The sequence below is a fragment of the Vigna angularis genome, chromosome 1 (genome assembly GCF_016808095.1).
Source record: "Vigna angularis cultivar LongXiaoDou No.4 chromosome 1, ASM1680809v1, whole genome shotgun sequence".
NCBI classification, from domain to species: Eukaryota; Viridiplantae; Streptophyta; class Magnoliopsida; order Fabales; family Fabaceae; genus Vigna; species Vigna angularis.
This window is the reverse complement of record NC_068970.1, coordinates 2,006,048-2,028,392: the sequence shown is the minus strand read 5'-3', so window position 1 is coordinate 2,028,392 and position 22,345 is coordinate 2,006,048. Positions and strand designations below refer to the sequence as shown.

Below are 22,345 nucleotides of genomic sequence, written 5' to 3'. Positions count from 1 at the left end.
AGAAATCATGATTGGGTGAAACCAAAATGATTGATTTAACATGTTCTGCATGATGTCACTTAAGACAATCAGTTCTTATCCTCCAACCAGAAATTACCAACCAAGTGGTCATAGATGTAACACTCAAATTGTCTATGCAGTGTAGACAAATGAACATATAATAATACAGACAAAATCAGAATCTAAGATTACAATAAGCAAGTTATTTAGCTGCCAACCCGAAATATCTGTTGTTTGAAACAAAGTCTACATTATGTATATTGATTTTCCATATGAAAAGCTTGAGATTTCCCACATATATAAAATATTCTAACATTAGACCATGATGTGTGCGAGGCTCATACAATCACACGTCCACACCAACTAACAAGCAACTGTTCAAACCAACTCTAACGTGCAGGAAACTCCAACTCATTTTGTTTTTAAACTTTTCTGCTTTCATTTCCTTTTCCTCGAGTCCCTATCCACCTATATATATCTGCACAATATCATTGTTCAACCATATCCTTATAAAAAAAACCAAGTTAGCAAGCTACACTGCAAACCAACATGGCTTCTACAGACAAACCTGTAGACACCGAATACAGCAGACCAACTTCATCAGCTCATGCAGCTGTTGGTGTTGATTTATTTAAGTTTGATGTCATCCTAAGGTTTTTGTTGTTTGCAGCATCATTGGTGTCTGTTGTGGTGATTGTCACTGGTAATGAAACTAAATATCTTCCCCGGCCACGGCCAGCCAAGTTCAGATACTCACCAGCCTTTGTGTAAGTTAGCTCATCAACCTTTCCTTATATGTGATAAAAATTAAAGTCCTTAACTTTATGAGAGTTAAATAGGGATGTAGGGGTATCCAGGTTTGTGCTTATGTTTCTAGCCAGAAATTGGTAGACCCAGATAAGGGATGCTTCTACCTTCCTTAATTAGATGTAAACGACAAAAGGACATACAGGTTCCAATGTTTCAGCCATTAGATGGGGTTTCAAAGGAAGAAGCAACGCTATCTATGTATTATTTTTGTCCCATTTTAGGGTTCTGCTTTCTTTCTGTTTTTCATAGTATTTCCAAAAGTATTGTCAGAAAACCTTTTCGGACGAACTTGTTGATTTTCTTCAGTGTTACATATATTAATATTCGATGAGAAATGGTTGGTGGGGAATTGTTGGCGTACGTTAAAACTTTGAAATTTTATCTACTTTTTGATATCACCATATGACAAAGTGCTTCCAGGAAATTGGTATTTTTCTTTGTGAACAGGCATGGAAATTTTAAACTTCCGTCGTGCTTCGTAAGCTTTGACTGTTCATGCTTAACCTTAGTTTTTTGTACTCGTTTTGTTACTTAATGTAGCACCTAAATTTAGACGAGTTCCAAGCCATAATAAGGATGAGTCAAAGTCGTCCATGATGCATGTTTATTGTTTTACCTCTGTTCTAATTTCCTGATGTCATGATCTTTAGGCATTCTTTTATTGTATTTATAAATCAAAAGTCTTCCATCTGCATATACAATATCAGCTTATTTATTAGTACATAATGGATTATTCTCACGGATACTTTTTTTCAAACAAGTCTTCTTAATACCCCTTGCTGTTATGGAGCTGCCATTTGACACGTAATGTGTACATACATGCAGATACTTTGTGGCTGCTTTGTCCGTTGCAGGCCTTTACAGTATCATTACAACTCTTGCATCACTCTATGCCATTAAAAATCCAGCACTTAAAGCAAAGTTGCTCCTCTACTTTATCTTATGGGATGCGGTAATTAATCCAATAAACCATTTTTCTTCACCTTTGCAATTCCTCTTTTCTTCAACTTGCTTGCTTTCATTTATATACATCAAAAGCATAACAAATGATTGAATGACCATGCTTCTTTGCAGCTTATATTGGGGATAATAGCCTCAGCAATAGGCACAGCTGGGGGTGTAGCGTATGTGGGTTTGAAGGGTAACAAGCATGTGAACTGGGACAAAATTTGTAATGTTTATGATAAGTTCTGTAGACATGTTGGTGCCTCCGTAGCAGTGGCTTTGTTTGGAAGCATTGTGACAGTCTTGCTCATTTGGATTTCAGCTTACAGCCTTCATAGTCGAGTTCCCAAGTAGATGGAAAGAACATGGATCGTGCATTCTGCGTATTTATTCACGTCTTCGTTTATAGTTGCATTGTTTATAAAGTTAGTGTGGTCGGAAATTGTTAAGAGTGTGTAGATGACTTGATGTGTTGCTTCAGTTGTGTTGATTATTTTGTAAATCTGTTTCCCCTTGAAGACTCGGTTGTATTACTTTACATGACATTCGTGCTATAAATGATTTCAAATTTTTCATTATACATACTCCCACAAAAATACAAATAGAATGTCATGTTACTGATGCATTAAAGCCTTTAATTACATTCGTGTAATATATGAGTAAAGTCATTGGAATTAGAAGCCAATGCTGCAATTACTAACGATTACACTTCTCAACCACAAAACGAGCATTTTCCCTACGCAAGCTATAGCATTTTCTACAACGAATAAAACACTACCAATTCTGTTTATCTTCTAATACTTTGAAAGGATACTAACTAAAATCCAATAACCAAGAATAAAGAGAAAATGTTAACGGTGCATGAAGGTTATGTCCAAGCATTAAAAAGGACCCGTTTTGTGGTCAGCTATCACAATCAGCTTGAGAATAATTCACATGAAATGAAAGGTCTAATTTGCAGTATCTGTATACAACAACAAAACTACTAAATCAGCGTAACAAGTAACGTAAACAAACCTTCAAGCCTTTTTTATTTATTTATTTTATAAGGTGCTGCCATAAATCAAGTTTGTGAATTCATAGTTATATACAACAAGATTGGAAGTTCAAATATGCCAATAAGCATTATGAACTTGTTATTGTATTATCTTTGATGACATTCTTTGTATGTATTACGACAACAGAGTTTGAAAACAAACTATACACAATGAAACTGAATTACTGATAGCTATCACTGCCTTATGTGATCTCCCTATAACTTTCTATTCCAATCTGTGGGACCAATGTGCTGATTTACGACCAATCACAGAGATTTGAACACGTAAAACCTCATGAATAGTACCTCGGCGAAGCACTCCCAAAACATGTTCATCATCTTCTGCTGCCAAATCTGCCAAAGAAACCCACCGAGAATGTGTTTCATCCCTCATACGGAAGCCATAGAACCATCTACCAACTTTCCACCACTTGACACAGACACGCCGATCTGAGATCTCATGAGTCCGAAGAGTTTCTACAAGATTATCACCCTGCCATTGAAGACACTTACATATATTAAATACATACCACTCTGGTCAGTTCCTCCAAAAGGGTTCACATGAACGAAGTTCATATAACTATGACGCAGACATCTATTCGATTATATGTTCTATGCAATGCACTATCTTATATATAACAACTTCCAGGTAAAAGCCTTCTTGGGAGAAGTGGGAAAATACATATTACAGATCATGGTTCACTTTTATCCTGTTTATTTCTCTAAGGAAGGATAAGAATAGGAATGGAATTTAAAGGAAAAAGAAACAGGTAAGATATGAAAAGACATCACTTATTTCTAAAGGTTTTAAAGATGCAAACTTAGGAACAATGCAACAAATGCACACACAGGTAATTTTGAGCATGTGTCACGGATTTTTTTCCTAATCAGTGTTTCATATTACGTCCCTGCATTAAACTGATAAAAAGATATTTTATTTGATTGACCAAAGATTATGAATAGGCACGAAAAAATTGAAGCTTTAAAGAAACAATAACTAACGGTCTTAATTAAATGTGATGAATTAAACAAGCACAATAAATTTTGCAACGATGTTTACATTAGATAAACTTGAATAAACTCCACTAATGCAATCAAACAGTTGTTCAGATTCACATTTGGCAAATGTCAAACCATATTTACTCTTGTTTTCCAGTTGCACCCTTGCTTCGAATAAAAGTACCATATATACCATTGCCAATATGCCAAAGGTGCAGTTTGATAAACCCGTGCATAGTAAAAGTACTCATCCAAATTTTTACCAAGTGACATTAAGTTAACCTAAAATGTGTTGGATCACAAACAGGAGTGTATGTAGTTAAACTCCATAAAAAACAAAGAAAATTAAGGTGCATTACCCTATGAGTTCCAATGTAGCTTGCAATCAAAGCTTTCTAGTATCTATTTGGACAAACATCTTCATAAATGCTTTTAGAAGAAAAAAATAGAAAGCGAAAATGAAACAAGTCTTTCTATAAATTAAAATTAACTTATGCAAAAATTAAAAAGTTAGAGAACTATATGAGAGTTTGTGCAAATTAGCTAACATGTAAACTGATTTAATTTATGGAGAAATTTATTTCAATTTTTCTTCTTATTTTTCTCTCATAGAAACCTTTATGGGGAAGGTTGTTCAAACAAAACCCTCATTTTTTATTCCTTAACTTGGATACTAGTCAGCATGACCCACAAAGCAAACCAAAATAGGGTGTCAAAGAATGGGAATACCCGAATCCCAAGGGTTGTGAGGCAATAGTGTACCCCAACCAAGTTAATCAGCACATTCATTTGAGGGTCGAACAAGAACCTTTGCACGTCTTCAAACCCAAAGCTCGTACCAATCAGGGTGTCAACAGCTTTCAGATGGTCCCCAACCTCAACTGATTCAGAAGGTGAGCAAGCTTCCACAAACTTCACAACAGACCTTGCTCTCACTCCCAATTCCACGTGCCTATCCAAGTACAATTTCCTCCACTTCTGCAACCCAATTTCCAAACAAAAAATTACCACACATCCAAGAATCAAATCATCAGCACCATGTAACAATAATTCGGTGGAGTTTAATCTCTATAGAGTGACAATGTAAAAGGTTTTTACACCATGTTATGATACCTTCTGAGGTAACTAGCAAATATTAATAGAAGTACAGTTCCTGACAATTTGTATTTCGTTGATGGTGTATTTTTTTTTTCCTTTTACATTACTGATGCATGTTCTATTTACTCAATTCAATCGCAGGGGACAAAGTTCTTTCCAACGAAGTTAACAAAAAAGTTTAACACAAAATAAATAACAAATTTAAGGCTTCGATACCCAGAGGTCCCAATTCAGAAACCAATAAAGAGAAGTATCAAACTTTGATAAATTAAGGTTGAAAAACAAATAGGGTGTTCCTCCAAAAAGGGGAGAATCAGTGAATACCTTGAAATTGGGAGAATGAGTGAGAGTAGAAGAGGAAGGGAAATGGAAGGAAGAGAGTAAGGGCCATCTGTTTCTGACAAGAGACTCCCAAATGCAATCCGAGAAGCAGAGTTCCCTCCAGAACCTCGAACAACAACCTAAGGCACACAAATCCCGCACCTTTTTTTGGGTTTTTTTGCACCAAATTGAAAACGAAACAAAAGGGTCAAGTAGAATCGAAGCTTTCCTATCTAAGGAGAATCGGAATTCGTGATCAGAATAAAAAAATGTAAAAGGGAACCTGAAGCAGCGAAGCAATTTTGAGGACAACATCTTCAGGAAGGGAACTGAAGATGGAGACAGAATCTGATTTTCCTTTGTTCATTTGAAACAGCAAATAGAATGAACAGTGTTATGTTCATTCGACGATTGCAGTGTTGATTTAATGGTACAATGAAAAGGACAAAAAGGGGAATGACATCCTTTGTCCAATTTCAACCAACACCTATCACTGGCGAGAAGGAATCCACCGCTTCTCTGATCTATTTGAGTTTTTTTTTCTCTGTTTTTTAATTAATGTCCTTTGCCACAGTTGAAAATGGCGTGTAACAGCAAAAGTGGTATTAATATTTTTTTGTTTAATGTCTCGGTAGGTCCCTATTTTCGGACGTGAATCTCAAATAGGTCAATTTTCTTTTTGGCGTCTCAATTGGGTCCCCATTTCTGTAAAATTGTAACAATTAGGGGTCTGCCGTTAAATTGAACAAACGGCCGTTTAATTGTTTGTTACGTGGCATGAACAGTGTTTTCAGTAATTACAGGTGGAATTAAAAAAGAGTTTCAATTAAAAAGTATGAGGTTAAATCAGCTTTAGTGAGAGGGCATAGTGGGAAAACTGATTATGATTCCCATCTCGCACTGACTTTCTATCAAACACCTTCTCTTCAACCTCGCCACGTCAGCCCTATCATCTTCCACCCACAGAAAACCTAACCCTAGCCGCCCGTTGCGCTTCCGCCGCTCCCGCCAATGCCGCAAGTCGTCACCACGGCCAGAACATCATCTCCTTCCTTTCTCGCCGGCGCATCAACGGACCACCACGGTGCCTCAACCAAGACCGCCGCTACCTTCCTTCTCCTTCGCGCAAGGGTTCGAAGCCACCACGACCGCCATCTGCGAGTTCGTCTTCGCATCACCAACATCTCGCCGCCGTCGCACAAAGTCACCGTCCTCTTCTCCACCACCATCAACCACGCCAGCCGCCGCGACACCACTCTTCTCACACGCAAATCATCGAACACGCACCAGCCACCGCAACCTTCATCGCGCCTCTCCTCCATTGACGAAAGCTTGGCACAACCATCTTCATCTTCTCCATTCTCGGAACCCAATCGCACCTTCATCTCGGATCATCACCTCGCGATCTTCACCAACCATGCCGCGACCACCACTAACCTCCCTCACCTCGCGAGCTTCCTCGCCGTTGCCCAACCTCCATGGCAGCCATCACACGCCACCGCACCTTCCCGCTCTACAATCGAGCCTGCATAAAAACCAGACCTGCAAAGAAGAACCCAACAATCACAAATCGCGCACTGTTAGGCGCAGGACCCATGGCTTCCTCAAGCGGAACATGTTCGGGTTCATCCTCTCTGCTTTAGAACTCGGGTAGTGTATGAGAAGGAGAGGGGAAGATGAAGTGGGAATTCCCACTGTGCCCTTTCTCTAAAGCTGATTTAACCTCGTAGTTTTTAATACAAAACTCTTTTTTAATTCCACCTATGATTACTGAAAACACTTACCATGCCACGTAATAAACAATTAAACGGCCGTTTGTCCAATTTGACGGTAGGCCTTTAATTGTTACAATTTTACAAAAATGGGGAGCCAATTGAGACGCCGAAAAGAAAAGGGACCTATTTGAGATTCACGCCGAAAATAGGGACCTACCGAGACATTAAACCTATTTTTTTTATGTTTACTTGGACAGTTGAAAATAAATATACGTGTTCAAGTTTCTTTCCTTCAAGGAATCTTCATGCATCCTCGTTAAAATTGGTTTTTTAATACAATTTGAGTGTCTTCTAAACTTTAATATTTTTTTGTACTCGTTTTACTTACATATGTAGGATAATTACAGTTCAAAATTCATTATCTGGTGGTTGTTTATAAAATTCAATCTAAATTCACACAACTATAAAAGATAATGTAACCTTTACACTTGATGAATAAAACTATACTTACTTTTATCTAAGTGATGTAAAAGTGTTCATCCATTTAGTCTGGTTTGCTGACTATTTAGACTTATTTATTAGTAAATAAAAGAAAATTAGTTTAATTTATTATAGGTTGAGGATTAAATGAATTGCTTTAATAATTCACTTAATTATAATTTTTGTTAATTTAAAATATAACAATTCTTTTAATTTTAAAAAAATAATAATTTATTTTAATTCAAATTTAAATAAATTTCAATTTAAAATGATGTTAAAAAAATAATTCAAAATAATTTAAAATAAAAAAATACAATACAATATAAAATCATCTTAAAATCTAAATACAATTAATTTAAAATAAGTGTCTCTGCAGTGATGAATATTAAGAGATAAGCATGAGTTTGAGTATGTGAAAGAAGAAGCGTAGAGGAACATGCATCTGTTGTTTTGGTCATGTGAGTGATGGAATGGAGTGCAGGTCTCTACCTCTTATCTCTTCACTAATTGCTTGAAAGTTATGTCTCTTTTAGAGCACTCTTTCAATTAATAATTGAAATTCAATTTTTTTCTAGACGTAAGGATCATTAAAGTTAGGTTCGTCAAATTTCTGAGGACAAATCATGCTTAAAAAATTGATGAATCATAACCCAAACAAACCTACCAAAGCCGTTGACGTAAATGATATTAAATGAATTTTTGTCAAGGGAAGAGTTATGACGGTAGCGTGGAGCTGGGCCCTTGAGGGCTGTCCCTGTGTTGCAGTTTTGTTTGGGCCTTGCATATCTCCTCAAGCCCGTTCTATTTTGTAGTTTTGTGTCTGCTCTGATCTATAAAAAAATACAAACACGAAACATAAATAGAAAAAACATGGCACGTGTGGCACAAACATAAATATAATATATACGAATATATTTTCATATTCCATACAAAAAAAAAACATAAACATTGAAAGAGAGAGCCACAGAGAGAGTGAAAGCAAACATGGGAGACAGAGATATTGAAAGATGAAGTGCATAGATAGTACAGAAAGGAAACTCTGTTCCATGGTATGCACAAATGAAACTCTGTTCCAAATGTGTTACTTGCCTCTGAATTCCAAATACAACAATTTTTCATACAGAATGGCCATCTCTTCAATTCCCGGACCTTCTCACATCTATAAATAACTGTCAGAGACATCGATCATGCAGCTTTCAATATTGCAACATGCACAACGTTAGTTTCTATTTTGTATAGCGTCGGTTTCTCTTATCACATTATCTTACTTAAGGATGTAATCAAATTATTTAAATTTTCATAATTCTTTCTCATTCATGTTATTTATATTTTAAATATTGAATTCTGTCAATACTAAAATACTAACTTTGTCATAACATCTGTTATATTTTTATTAGTGAACTTTTTTTTTCTATATTCACAATTTTTTTCTTCTACTGTTTTTCAAAAAATTGGTAGCGTACGCCTATGTATATTTTTTTTCTTGAAATGAAAGATAATATTCTTTATATGTGCAGGATAGTCTTACTATCACAATCATAATATATGAATTTTTTAATGTTTGTGTTTGAGTTTCTTCGTTAACCTTTAAATTCATGTAGCATCGATCTTATGGGTTATTATCGTATACTGAAACTTATTTAATAGACAAAACTATAACATCATGTAACTTGAATAAATACTTTAGTGCTCCTCCTATTAGAGATGACAATAAAATTCATATCGGTTGATCAAAATCTGTAATAAATATTAAATAAATATTATTAATAAATACTTGGAGTTATTAATATGGATATTTAACTACTTGCTTATGAAACAAATACAGATATGGTATCTTACTTACATATGCTAATGATTATATTTTGATATAATTCAAATCAAATTATTCAAGAAAATATTAATATAAATAAATTATTTTAACTATATCTATGGATACATTCACATTCCTAAAGTTTTATTGGTTGGTTCGAAGTTCTTCTCATCAAACTTACAATTGAAACTATACCAACTAACATCTTATCCACATATAATAAAATCATTATCATAAAATCTATCATAATAAATAAATATAATGGTCTAAACTTAATACACAAGGGAGGAGTCAAATCTTTTTGTAACAAACACTTAGATGCCACTAATTTGGTCAATTTGCAAATCAAACCTTTTTCTTCTTCTTTAGAATCTTTTGGTTCCTGGTCATTTTCTGCAAAAACTATATCTTTTTAAAAATAACCTCATAGATGGTGGAATCTCATATTATACCCTTTGCTTTTAGTGAATATAGTAAAATTCAATAAAAAGATAAATTCTTTAGCACTTTTTTATCGTCAAGCAAGAAAAATACTTTATGTTATTCACTTTCATATACAAATAACGTTTTAAATTTAACTCAATTGTACGAAATTGATTTTTAAATGAAATTTGCATTGATTTATATTCCATCTTTTTTAGTTGGCATTGAATATCCAACAAAACTTAACTCCCACGCAGCAGAAAGAGATGAAAATAAGTGACCAAATTAATATCGTGGAGTGTATAGAAATGTGAAGTTCATTCTGTGATAGCAGACAAACAACAACTAAACATAGTTGTTTGCAGGTTCCCAATCATGTTACCTCAGTACTAGGTACAATTTTGATTCCATGTCCAACTAACCAAATTTTCTCAGTTTTGGAAAATGTTGCTGCCTAATCTATCTCATCATTTATGTAACACACACATATATAATTGAAGGGGGCAAATTAAAATGCTTAAGGTCAATTTATGCTCACCTATCTTAACCACCTTGTTTTCTTCTACCTGTCCTTTGCCAATAAAATACTCACTGGGTTACTATAATGTAAACCAATCACACTCTTGCTTACTTCACCACATTTTTTACGATTTTTTCCCATCAATCACTGTGGCTCACAAAATTTCCCATATATATCCTATGCCATTGCCCTTTACCACACAATTTTAAATTTTTCTCTCATTTACTTTAATTTTAATTATTTAACCATATATTCATTTTCACATCATTTACAAAATATATTTTTTTTACATGATTTTTGAGAACCCGACAAAGTTCCAAGTTAGCACAAACAAAAGGTCCAAACAGGACCAGAGAGCGTAATAAAGTACGCATTTATCACCAATGACTAAGAACCAAACCAGCAGAGAAAGTACGATTCAAGCCAACTGTCTCCTTTGACAATAAGCTGCATGTTAAAGCAATCAACCAACTTCGATGTAATGCATGTAATATTGTTATATTTTTGTTATTGTGGTGTTTTTATCATTATACATGAACTATAATTAAAGTTTTATTTCTCTATTGCGATAGCTATTGATTGCATTGTGTTCACTTGCAATGTGAATGACCAACTTTTCTTTCTTTTTCCAACGAAAAAAGCAAAGCAAATAGATATGTAATAGCCAAGGAAGGAAGCCATGATGAGGTAAAGTTAGTTTAGTTGCTAGAACATATAGGACCCACCATGCCATTTAACCAGTCATATTTTTGCATGTTAAAATTAATATAAACTTCACTGTGGTCGTTGATCATCAAGCTTAATAAATAATTATATGTGTCCAGGGCACGTGTCTTTGATTTTTCTCTCTATAGTTTTTCCATGGAAGTTTCCTTAGTGGATACAAACCCAGTGCTGCAAAAATCCGAAACTAAATTGTATGTAAAGACACTACAACGTTGTGAGTGTGTGAGAGTGAAGTGGGAAAAAGCATAGCAGATCCTTCCCGCACATTATTATTTTATCTCAATTTCTAGTTTCCGAGACATCATTTTTGTGTACATTAATCTTTGAATCTGGGATGCTCCAAACTCCTAGAATTTTACTGTTTTTTACAACCTTGATCTAACTCAGTATCCATCCATATCTACATACACTTTAAAGGGGTTAACAGAAAAAAAAAAAAAAAAAAAAAAAAAAAAAACCCCACTTCCGAGAACAGAGCAGGAACAGCAAGAAACAAAGGAACTTCGCTGGTGGGGGAAAAGCTGGTCATATTTTACTGTTTTTTTTTTTCTGCTTTTTCTTTTCTGCTGTGGATGTCTGACTGATATAAGCTCATTTTCTTTGACTGCATTGCAACTTGTGGGGTGACACCAAATCATTGCATTCTCACTTTTGTCTGGAAAAGTTAGGGTCTTTTGAATTTACATTTGCTCATTCCCTTGGTTGAAACTCAAAACCCCCCTTTCAGCTTTTTGAGATTGGTGGGGGGGAAACTCCTGTTAGGGCTTGATTCTCATTCGCTGTGGCGTTTTGAATTGCAAGAAAATGAGGGAAAATGGTGTTGTGGCAATTGAGGGAATGTGAGGTGGAGGAAGGGGAAAAAGAAGAAGAAGAAAAGACGGGGTTGAGTAAATGAGTGTTTTGAGACATGGGGTGTGTGTTTGGGAAAGGAGCGTCGAAGAGGAGAGAGGAAGTGAAAGTTGAAAGCGCAGAAGAAGAGGGTGCTGTTCAGAACGGTGGGAATGTGAAGGAGGGTGGAGAAGAGGAAAAGAGCAAGCCCTCAAAGGGGGAGAGAAGGCGATCTTCGAAGCCGAATCCCAGGTTAAGCAATCCACCTAACCATGTACATGGTGAGCAAGTAGCTGCAGGGTGGCCCTCTTGGCTCACCAAGGTTGCTGGGGAAGCTATTAATGGGTTGATCCCTAGAAGAGCTGACACTTTTGAAAAGCTGAATAAGGTATGGAGGTTAATGACTGCTTTGCTTTCTTTTCCAGTTCAGGTATGTGGAGCTTGGTTATTTTTATTTCAAATTTGAAGATTTTATTGCTTATGTTGTTTTGTTTTCAAATGTAAGCAACATCTAGCAATAAGAATTCTGTGATTTGGTTTTTTCTGTCATCTTGTAAGTTATTAATTGAAAGCCCTTCTATTGAAATGTTTGTTCTGGTAAAGTTAACAAATATCTGGTCTGTGACTGGCCTTTTTGGACTATTTTTCCATCAGGTTGGACAAGGTACATATAGCAATGTTTACAAAGCGAAGGACACTTTGACAGGGAAAATTGTTGCCCTAAAGAAGGTCCGCTTTGACAATTTAGAGCCGGAGAGTGTGAAATTCATGGCCAGAGAGATCCTTATTCTGCGCCATCTGGATCATCCCAACGTTGTCAAACTGGAAGGTTTAGTGACTTCAAGGATGTCATGCAGTTTGTACCTTGTGTTTGAATACATGGATCATGATTTGGCTGGACTTGCTACAAGTCCAACAGTAAAGTTCACAGAGTCTCAGGTATTTACATATTGTAAAATCAAGAACTGGGGTTGGTTGAAATTTATGATTCAAATCAGTCTTCTGTTTCTGATTTGGAACTTCTTTTCTTGATCATGTCTGGGTGGGTGTTTTAGGTTAAATGCTATATGCATCAGCTACTTTCTGGACTGGAACACTGTCACAACCGTCATGTGCTGCATCGTGATATAAAGGGGTCAAACCTTCTAATTGACAATGAAGGAATTCTTAGGATTGCTGATTTTGGATTAGCTTCCTTCTTTGATCCTCATCAAAGGCACCCTATGACCAGCAGGGTGGTAACTTTATGGTATCGACCTCCAGAGCTTCTGCTTGGAGCCACAGATTACGATGTAGGAGTGGACCTCTGGAGTGCTGGCTGCATTCTTGCTGAATTGTTGGCTGGCAAGCCTATTATGCCTGGTCGAACCGAGGTAATCTTTGAATGATTCATTGCATTTTATAATTTCTCTTGGAGAACCTTTCAAGAACATTAGACTTTTCACTTTACTAGTAAATGGTGCAAGAGTTTGTTACACATGCTGTGAGGTTTGTGCTTCTGATTTTATTGATACATATCCACCGTGCTTCATAGGTGGAGCAGCTACATAAGATATTTAAGCTTTGTGGTTCTCCCTCTGATGAATATTGGAAAAAATCGAAGCTTCCACATGCTACCATTTTTAAGCCCCGACAATCATACAAGAGGTGCATAGAAGAGACATTTAAGAATTTCCCAGCATCATCCCTACCACTGATTGAGACCCTTCTTGCAATTGATCCAGCTGAACGCCAAACTGCCACAGCTGCATTGCACAGTGAAGTAAGATACAATTTTATCACTAGCTAATCCTGTGAAATCACTTATTTCTGCTATTTTCTTAAAATATATGTGAAGGATTGCTACATCTAAGTCTAACGTTAACTGCTTCTGTTTTGCAGTTCTTTACTACAAAACCTTTTGCCTGTGAACCCTCTAGCCTTCCAAAATATCCTCCCAGCAAGGAGATGGATACAAAACTGCGAGATGAAGAAGCTAGAAGGTGGATAACTTAAATTGCTAGAACTCTCAATTATCTTTTGAATTCTTGTTTGCATAAAAATCTGACCAAGTTTGCATGTTACGTCGCTTTGTCATGACTGTAGATTGAGAGCTGTTAACAAAACTAGTGCTGATGTAAAGAAATCACGTCCACGTCATAGAGGTGGAAGGGGAATTCCAATTCCAGATACCAATGCTGAGTTGCAAGCAAATATTGATGTATGTCAGATAAGCACCTCATTCATTTATGCAGATACTTTTTGTCTTGCTGAATATTTTATTCTTCTTATGGATAAAGCGATTGCTAAAACTTTTATCTTCATTTGCATCTATCTGTCTAAATTTTCATAATATACATTGATACATACAATGTGGTTGGTTCATATGAGAGCTTAGTTTTGTGTCTGAATGCTGTAGTAATGATTTAACTGTTATATCAGAAATGGCGACTGGTGACACACGCAAATGCGAAGAGCAAGAGTGAAAAGTTTCCTCCTCCTCATGAAGATGGAAGTATAGGGTACCCTTTGGGTTCTTCACATCACATGGATCCAATTTTTGATCCTTCTGATGTTCCATTTAGTTCCACAAAGTTATCATATCCAAAATCAAATATCCAGACCTGGTCTGGTCCCTTGGTGGAAACTAGTGTGGATGCACCAAGAAGAAAGAAGAACATGCCAGGGAATGGCCGCACACATTCAAAGAATGGCTCTTATAGATAAATGCTGTCAAAGATTATTCAAAATAATTTAAGAATTTCAATACAACACCAATTATTTTTCACAAACATTGGTGTTTGGTGAAGCTGCAAAAGTGCCGCTGTTCTATTTTCTTGCTTCTGGCTGCTAAAGCCATTGATTGGCACCCCAGAGCTACATGATATTTTATCTTCCTCAATGATCAAGGGTTTATTCCCTATCTTGTATAATGATCATACATATTGTACGCATAATCTTGGTTATGCTGAATTTTATACAGATTTTTCATTTATAGGCTTTTTTATTATTCTTTTTTCAGCTTTGTATAACACATCTTATTCATGCATGATTCACCTTCTAGTTACTTATGCTTTTACCACAGAATATAATTCGACTTTTTATTTTTAGATACTTATGACTATAAAATAAAATCATTAAAAATGATTTGGTATATGAACAAAAAAATCATTTTATTAAGTATTTATTATAATTCATGTATCTTTTAGGATTATCTAATGTGTGTGTCCACAGGATTCATACATCTGGAACTATTGAATAAGAATCAAAATTAATATTATGTAATCACGTTATATGGTTTTATGTTGAAGAGGAATATCCTTTTTTTTCAAGTATTTATCAATTAGAATATATTTTTACTGTGATTTAATGCTGAAAAGTTATTTCTAACTAATATTGTATATTTTATTTGTTTGATTCTAACTAATGTTATATTTCATTTCTTAAAATGTAAAAAAAATTCTATTCTATATCTAATGGGAATATTATCAATATGCTGCCGAAATTCTTAATAATATGCATACTTAAGACTATATATTTGCTTAAGATCCGATATAAATTTAGGAGGGCCTATGATAAAAAAAAAAACTAAATTGGTATAGAAAATTTTGTAAAATATAGTGAAAATATAGTTACATGATGAGATATGGAGGTCCACAAGAGGGATTCATATGTATTGTTTGTTTGGAATAAAAGTAGAAAATTAATTGTTGGACTCTCCATAAAAGAGCCTTAAATTTAATAATGTTTTTTATTTATGTAAAAAAAGTATAAATAAACTGGAAATGAATGGAATAAACAATTGTAGTAATTCTTTGAGGTGAAAGACATTAACTGTTAGGGTTATTTCTTGAATATTTTCTATTTTATATAAAAAAATTGGCAATCCCCAAAAACTGATCAAATTTTATTGTTTGTGTTGTTTATTTTTATGTATTTTTTTCGTCTAATGGCATCTTTGCAAGTTATAATCTTTATTTTTTTCAATTTCACAACTTGTAGGGTCTATCATTGAAAACATTATCTCTAAATTTCATATATATTAATATTTGTTCATGTAATTTTATTAATAAATACGTGAACACCCTACTTAGGTCTAAAATTTACTAAAACTAAACCTAATACTCATTGTTTGGTATCAAGAACATGTTATTAGAATTTTATTTTGGACTTCAATTTGATTAAGAAACTGTTTTGTTTTCGAAAACACAAACGCAACAAAAAGAAAAAATTGCTGTTTCTGGTAAGTTTTCAATGTTTTTATTATTATGTATATATAGCAAAATAAATAAAATAAAGTATACTCAACTAAGTGTCTTTATTCTAGTTTTAATTCATTTTTATTTTGTTTTGTTTGTTTGTATTTTTTTCTAATATAATTTTTCTTATTTTTATTTTTGTTATGTTTGTTGTAGTAAAATTGTCATTTAAACCTTTTCAGTGCCACTTCTAAAAGTAAATTTTTATTATAAATTGTTTACTTTTTGTAAGAAACCCGACTATAGAGTAAAAAACAAGAGAACGGTGCTTCGTTGTAAAAAATTAATAATTTGAATATAAACACAGGTGAAACCATCATAAAGTGTAAACTGGTGAAAATAATAATGTTGTTTTTTTTTTATATTTTAATCTGAAGTACATCAAGAATATATGGTGATCAAGCTACTATTTAATGTTATGATTACACAGATACAAAGATGAGTATTACTTTTAACTTCAGTGAGTTGGTGTAAACATAATGAAATTATATAAATAAATATAAACATATATGAAATTTAGAAGATGTTAGATTTAAAACTTACAGAATTGATAAATATAAATTTTGACATACACAAATACAATTAGACTAAAAAAACATAAAAATAGGTATTAAAAACAAAACTCTTATAATTTTTTAAGACCGTCAGAATTTTTTTTTTTAATAAGATCAAAATAGTTCAAATAATGATCACAACAAAGAATTTGTCTCGCCTCAATAATAACTAAACATTTGTTTATTCCATTCATTTTTTTTAAGAATTTTTATTTTTTTAATTGCTTAATTAATTTTATATTTGAAAAGTTTTATTCTCTAAAATGTTTTTATTCTATTATACTCTTAATTATATATTTGTTTTTTATATGATTTTATTTAATAATGTATTAAATTATTTATAACATATATTTAATTATTTTTATTTTTTTAATAATTTTATTTATTGTTTATTTTTATCATGCAAAATATTGTTTTGATATTTTTTATATAATTATTTTTATTTTCTAACTAGTGTAATTTTTTCATGTTTAATAGAAGATAATCTTTAATGATATATTTAGAAAATGCAACTTAATATAACTTACCATAATCATGTTACTTTGTTAACTTGGAAATTAGTCTAGTCTTCATCTATATAATATTAGGTTAAAACGATTGAATCAATTTCATAAAATTTAATTTGAATTAACTACTTTTTTGGATGTTTTATATTAAAATTAAGTTAATAATTAAGCTCTTCATATTCACTTACCATTATTTAATATATTTTTACACTAATATATATATTGTATTTTATCAAGTGTTAAATTTCATTTATAACATCTGAGGGAGGAAAGTCTTTAAAATATGTAAATCAAGTAATAATTTATTTAAATGATATTTAATTTAATAGTTACCTTTTAATCTCATTATTCTGGTAATTTAAATTATTTAAAAAACATTAATGTCTTAAAAAGTAAAGGTAATCTTTATTTATAGTATAAATATAAAATAATAATTATTTCATTATCTCACATTTCAAAATTACACATATATGACATAATATCCATTAACTTTTTAAGATAAATTTCCCATATAATATTATAAATTTTTAATATAAAATAAGAAATATTCATGTACATAAATAGTCAAATACATATTGCTTGCACATCGAAATTTTGAATTGATTTATAATAAATTAAAAACCTAAAATCCTTTTCTACAAAACTAAACAAACAATTAAATATTATATATAAATATATATATATAAGATATATTATTTTTATTTAATTTGTTATTATTTTTCTTTATATTTTTAATTTATTTTATATTTATTTTAGGTTTAATAGGTTCGGAGGTCCCTATATTTGTGGTTCGTTTCAATTGGGTCCTCCAATTTTGAAAGTGATCAATTTGGTCCCTAATTTAACAAAATTGAGTCAATAATACCCTTTCCGTTAAATGCAATGGACGTCATTTACTTTTTAAACATGTGGTATGTTGAAGCATCCTTCAAATAAAACTGTGCCACCTGCAAATAAAAGGATGCCTCAACATGCCACATGTTTAATATCTAACGAAAAGGGTATTATTGACTCAATTTTGTTAAATTAGGGACCAAATTGATCGCTTTCAAAATTGGAGGACCCAATTGAAACGAACCCACAAATATAAGGACCTCCGAACCTATTAAACCTTTATTTTATTATTATTATTATTATTTATTTGTATTTTATATTTAGTTGATATTTATTTTATTATAAATAAAATATTTTATACATACATGACAAACCATATAAATACTGAAAAGGTACTAACATTCAATCCAGTCCCATAACCCTAATTTGAGGACACAATCTTCACTCAGGTGAGTTCTATGCATTTTTGTTGTTTCTGATTTCAGTTTGGTTGAGGCCGTTTTTTATTTATTTTTGTTTTCCAATTCAGTTTAGTTGAACGCATTTTTATGCTGTATAGGTTTTAGGGCTACGGAGGGACTGACGAAGATGAAGAACAAAAAACGAAAGGGTAGTGTTGCGGCAGAGAGTGATGAAGTTGTTGAAGATTTGGGGCGTGTGATCCAGAAGCATACCCTTTTCTTTGACAAGTTGATTGAGTTGATTCCCGCCAAGTTTTATCTGCCTACTGATGATAAGGAGAAGCCATGGTTTCAGGGTCTCAGCAAGGTTGCAAAGGCTGAGGCGAAGAAAGAGACTAAGGAGAATATCAAGAAGTCTCGAAGGGACCGTTTGGATCCCGACAAATCCTCTGCGACTACCCTTGACTTTCTCAAGGAAAGTTTGGGAAAAGAAAAGGTGGATGACAGTGATGGAGTGCATGATCGGTCTGTGACTTATGAAGAGCTTCGGCAAAGGCTTCATCGCAAATTTGAAGAGTTTCGGGCAGGTCGTAACCTTCTTTCACGTTCCATGTTAACGCTCCCACAATTGGAGTGACTCGTTCTCTTAACACGCTCTCTGCTGGTGGTGTTAGCAGTTGTTTCGGCAATGGTTGAATGGTGAAGAAAAGAAGAAGAAGAAGGTGGGATTTGAGAGAATGGTGGCATGGTAGAGTGAGTTTCAGTTTCTTTTTTCGTAGTGTGACCTTGCATCTTGGTCAATAATATACATCATATACTTTATTTAATTATTTCTCTTCTCGCTATATACCAAGCAGTTCTGTTCTGTTTTGTATCGTATTGTATTTCTCGAGTGAAATTGAGAAAAAGAAACAGCCATTTGACCACAGATAGGTAGTAGTTGTATATTATTAAGAGAAGAGAATTAGTATACATCTTTTTCAAATTTGACTTTTCTTTCAATCAAAAAACAACATTTAAATAATATGTATATTATTAAATAAAAATAATATGATAATCAAGAAAAAAAAATGACATACGATTTATATATATATATATATATATATATATAATTATATATATATATATATATATATATATATATATATATTTAATTCTACCTAATATATATACCTAATTTTCGTTCAAAATATTTTTAGTTGGATCTTTAATTAAGTTTAAAAAATTAAAGTTACACACATATTATGTGTATGCAACACCACTTAAGTGGGCACTTCTTGGAACTTGCCCAAAAAAATAAACGTGTAGAAAGCCAACATAAAATCACATTTTTGTGTTAAAAAGATTCATTTTTTTTTTTCACAAACACACAATCTGTTTTGTGATAATAAATATTGATGAACTCAATAAATGATTTAACCAAGCTCATTGAGGATAATATTCAGTTTTAGCTTTTCGTAAAAGAAAATAATTTTGTGCTAAAATGTTTAATTCTAGGAAAATATCTTAGACTATAAAAAAATAATTAATTTTTCAAAGAAAAACATGTATGATTTTGTAAAATAGAGTTTCGCCTAAATAAGTCATTATATTTTAAAATGTTCAATTATTTTTTAGACTATGTGATTTTTTTAATTAGTTCTCATAAGATTACTTGATAATAAAACTATAACCTAATTGATTGATTCACAAACACTTGTAAAAATGAATCTCACTCTCAAAAATAATACAAGATATAAGTTTCCTCATCATATAACTATCCATAAAATACATCCTTGTATAAAATTGACTTCAATTAATCTAGAAGTGAATGCATTTTATTCACTAATTAAAATAAAAATATATATTTAGTCTCTAATTGTTTTTCATAGTATTATTTAGAATGAGGGAGAATCAACTTTCCTATTTCTTTGGCAAGGAAAAATGGATTTTCATACCTCTTACAACGTATTTGTTTTGAAAAAACGAAATAAGGAGAATTAATTGTCCTTGCTCCTTATTTTCAAAATTTAAATTATTTTTTATCTATCAAATAACATATTCCTTACTAACTTTTCATAAACTTTATTTCCTTTTCTCATTATCTTTTTCTTAATCCAAATAACCTCATATTGATTTTCTTTTTTCTTTTTAAATTCATTCAAATTCATTTTTCTGAAACAAACTAAACTTAAAAGTGTGAAATATAAAAAAAAAATGTATGGTGTAGATAAACTTACGAATTTAATAATTCATTTAATCTTTGAAAATTCAAATTCAAATTAAGGTTTGTATAATTTAGTAAAAACATTGAATAACAAAAATCATAATCTTACCTAAGTTTTGGGACATATATACTTGCCAACCCCTTCATTTAAATGCTGTATTTGATTTATCTCTCTCACATGTGCCTTTCATTTTCTTGTTTTATGGAAAGCGGTAACGTCCTATTTGTAGACTTTTTCTTCATACTACATTTCTATTCATTTATGATATTAACATTTTCACTTGAAACAAAATTTTCTTTGTCAACAAGTTTTATTTATTTTTAACTATAATTTTATATTGATTAATGCTCCTATTATTTTTCCTTTATATTTTGAAGACACAATTAAATGTTTTGGTGAGCTTAATGAGATGTTACTATAAATATTTTAAAAACTTTAAACTAATAACAATAATTTAAGGACATATTAAAGATTAAGACTTAGAAAATATTTTTTTAAGTAAAAGAAAAAAATGGATTGAGTTAATTGTTTGTTAGAGATTTTATATTGAATAGAGATAAGACAGTTTCTTATTATATAAAATTGATGCAAATTTTATTTTACAAGTCAATTTTGTATGGTTGAACTAAATTTAAAATTCACCTGTTAACATGATATAGAACAGTGAGTTTGAGTTTATTCTAACAATATTTGTTGTTTGTTCGATTCATCGCGTCACTCGGACAATTATTAATGTCTAGTTTTATGTTCGATATATGTTTATATATATAAAAACTTAAGGGAGTGTAATGGAGATCTCACGTTATATAGTATATAAAGTGGACGCAAACTTCATCTTATATGTTAGTTTTATGAAATAATTAGACTTAAAATTTATTTTTTAATATTATTTAATTTTTTTATAATAATATTTATTGTCAATGCTGAATGAGATAGAAAAAAATTAATCACATTAAAGATAAAATTGATTTATTTAATGAAAAAAATAATCAAACAAGAAAGAAAGTCTCTCAGTAGCATGCAACTTTTTAAATTAAATTATCATATTATCTATTTTCATTATATGAATGGTTATCATATAAATCATTATAGATATTAATTATTTTTCTCTAATTTTCAAGTTATTTGTCATTTAATTTTAGTGTGATTCTTAAATTTGTCTTTTTAAACATAATATATTTTATTTGTAGTTCCTTTAATATGTGATTTTTATATTTAGTTCTTATAAATATAGTATTTTTATTTCTAATTCTTACAATTACTTTTTTTTAGTTATTGCTAGGTTATGACTTTTTATATTCTAGTTTGTGTTATATAGTCGTATATAATGTTGATTTAAAAAATTCACTTTGCCATCACATCATTACCTTTATGAAAAAAAATACTAATAGAAATATGAAAATTATTTCAGGAAAAAAAATAGGGATCAAAGATGGTATTTTGTGATTTAATGAAATCTATATTGTGATTACATTTATTATTATTATTTTGTTTTCATTATTTGTTTGATAAAAATAAAATATTTATTAGTAACAAAAAAATTATCTGAAAACTTAAATAGGACAATTGAAATTTAAAAAAAAAATAGCATGCCAGTTACATAGAATAAATGTTATTTTATCATATAAATAAAATCTATGATAAATAAAGCACGACTCAAATTTATAATAAAAACTATTTTTTAATGTACAAATGATAATTTGCATTTTATAATGAAAAAATATGTTAATAAAACATATCAATGGTTATAGAATAGTACTGTTTTGTGTTTGTATATAAAACCTTTTGAAGTGATTAATATGACATTAATTGTATTATTACATCAAATTTTTTCATCATTTCAATGAAATTATAATTTTATTATTATTTTTATATAATTTTCCATTTCATCTCT

The 22,345-nt window shown here is 31.6% G+C and overlaps 4 protein-coding genes across 5 annotated transcripts; 3 read left to right on the top strand and 1 right to left on the bottom strand.

The window, feature by feature from the left end:
• Positions 1–390: 390 nt before the first annotated feature.
• LOC108347636 (CASP-like protein 1D1) lies at positions 391–2,333 on the top strand. The gene is made up of 3 exons (XM_017587020.2): positions 391–767; positions 1,636–1,762; positions 1,885–2,333. The coding sequence occupies exons 1-3, from the start codon at positions 550–552 to the stop codon at positions 2,107–2,109; spliced, it is 570 nt and encodes a 189-aa protein (XP_017442509.1). The 5' UTR covers positions 391–549; the 3' UTR covers positions 2,110–2,333.
• A 430-nt stretch (positions 2,334–2,763) lies between these two features.
• Positions 2,764–5,749, bottom strand: LOC108347627 (uncharacterized). The gene is made up of 4 exons (XM_017587008.2): positions 5,493–5,749; positions 5,213–5,371; positions 4,520–4,768; positions 2,764–3,284 (listed from the first exon to the last, which is right to left on the bottom strand). The coding sequence occupies exons 1-4, from the start codon at positions 5,574–5,576 to the stop codon at positions 3,018–3,020; spliced, it is 759 nt and encodes a 252-aa protein (XP_017442497.1). The 5' UTR covers positions 5,577–5,749; the 3' UTR covers positions 2,764–3,017.
• A 5,201-nt stretch (positions 5,750–10,950) lies between these two features.
• On the top strand, positions 10,951–14,685 carry LOC108321810 (probable serine/threonine-protein kinase At1g54610). 2 transcript variants are annotated; one of them, XM_017553682.2, is made up of 8 exons: positions 10,951–11,392; positions 11,552–12,099; positions 12,366–12,650; positions 12,767–13,084; positions 13,246–13,473; positions 13,593–13,693; positions 13,797–13,911; positions 14,133–14,685. In XM_017553682.2, exons 2-8 carry the CDS (start codon positions 11,791–11,793, stop codon positions 14,415–14,417), a joined length of 1,641 nt encoding a protein of 546 aa, XP_017409171.1. In that variant the 5' UTR covers positions 10,951–11,392; positions 11,552–11,790; the 3' UTR covers positions 14,418–14,685. The 2 variants fall into 2 exon arrangements, with proteins under 2 accessions (XP_017409171.1, XP_017409162.1); XM_017553673.2 differs by having other exon boundaries at positions 11,548–12,099.
• Positions 14,686–18,212: 3,527 nt separating this feature from the next.
• LOC108342786 (uncharacterized) lies at positions 18,213–19,089 on the top strand. Its single transcript, XM_017580589.2, has 2 exons — positions 18,213–18,292; positions 18,403–19,089. The coding sequence occupies exon 2, from the start codon at positions 18,432–18,434 to the stop codon at positions 18,879–18,881; it is 450 nt and encodes a 149-aa protein (XP_017436078.1). The 5' UTR covers positions 18,213–18,292; positions 18,403–18,431; the 3' UTR covers positions 18,882–19,089.
• The last annotated feature ends 3,256 nt before the right edge of the window (positions 19,090–22,345 follow it).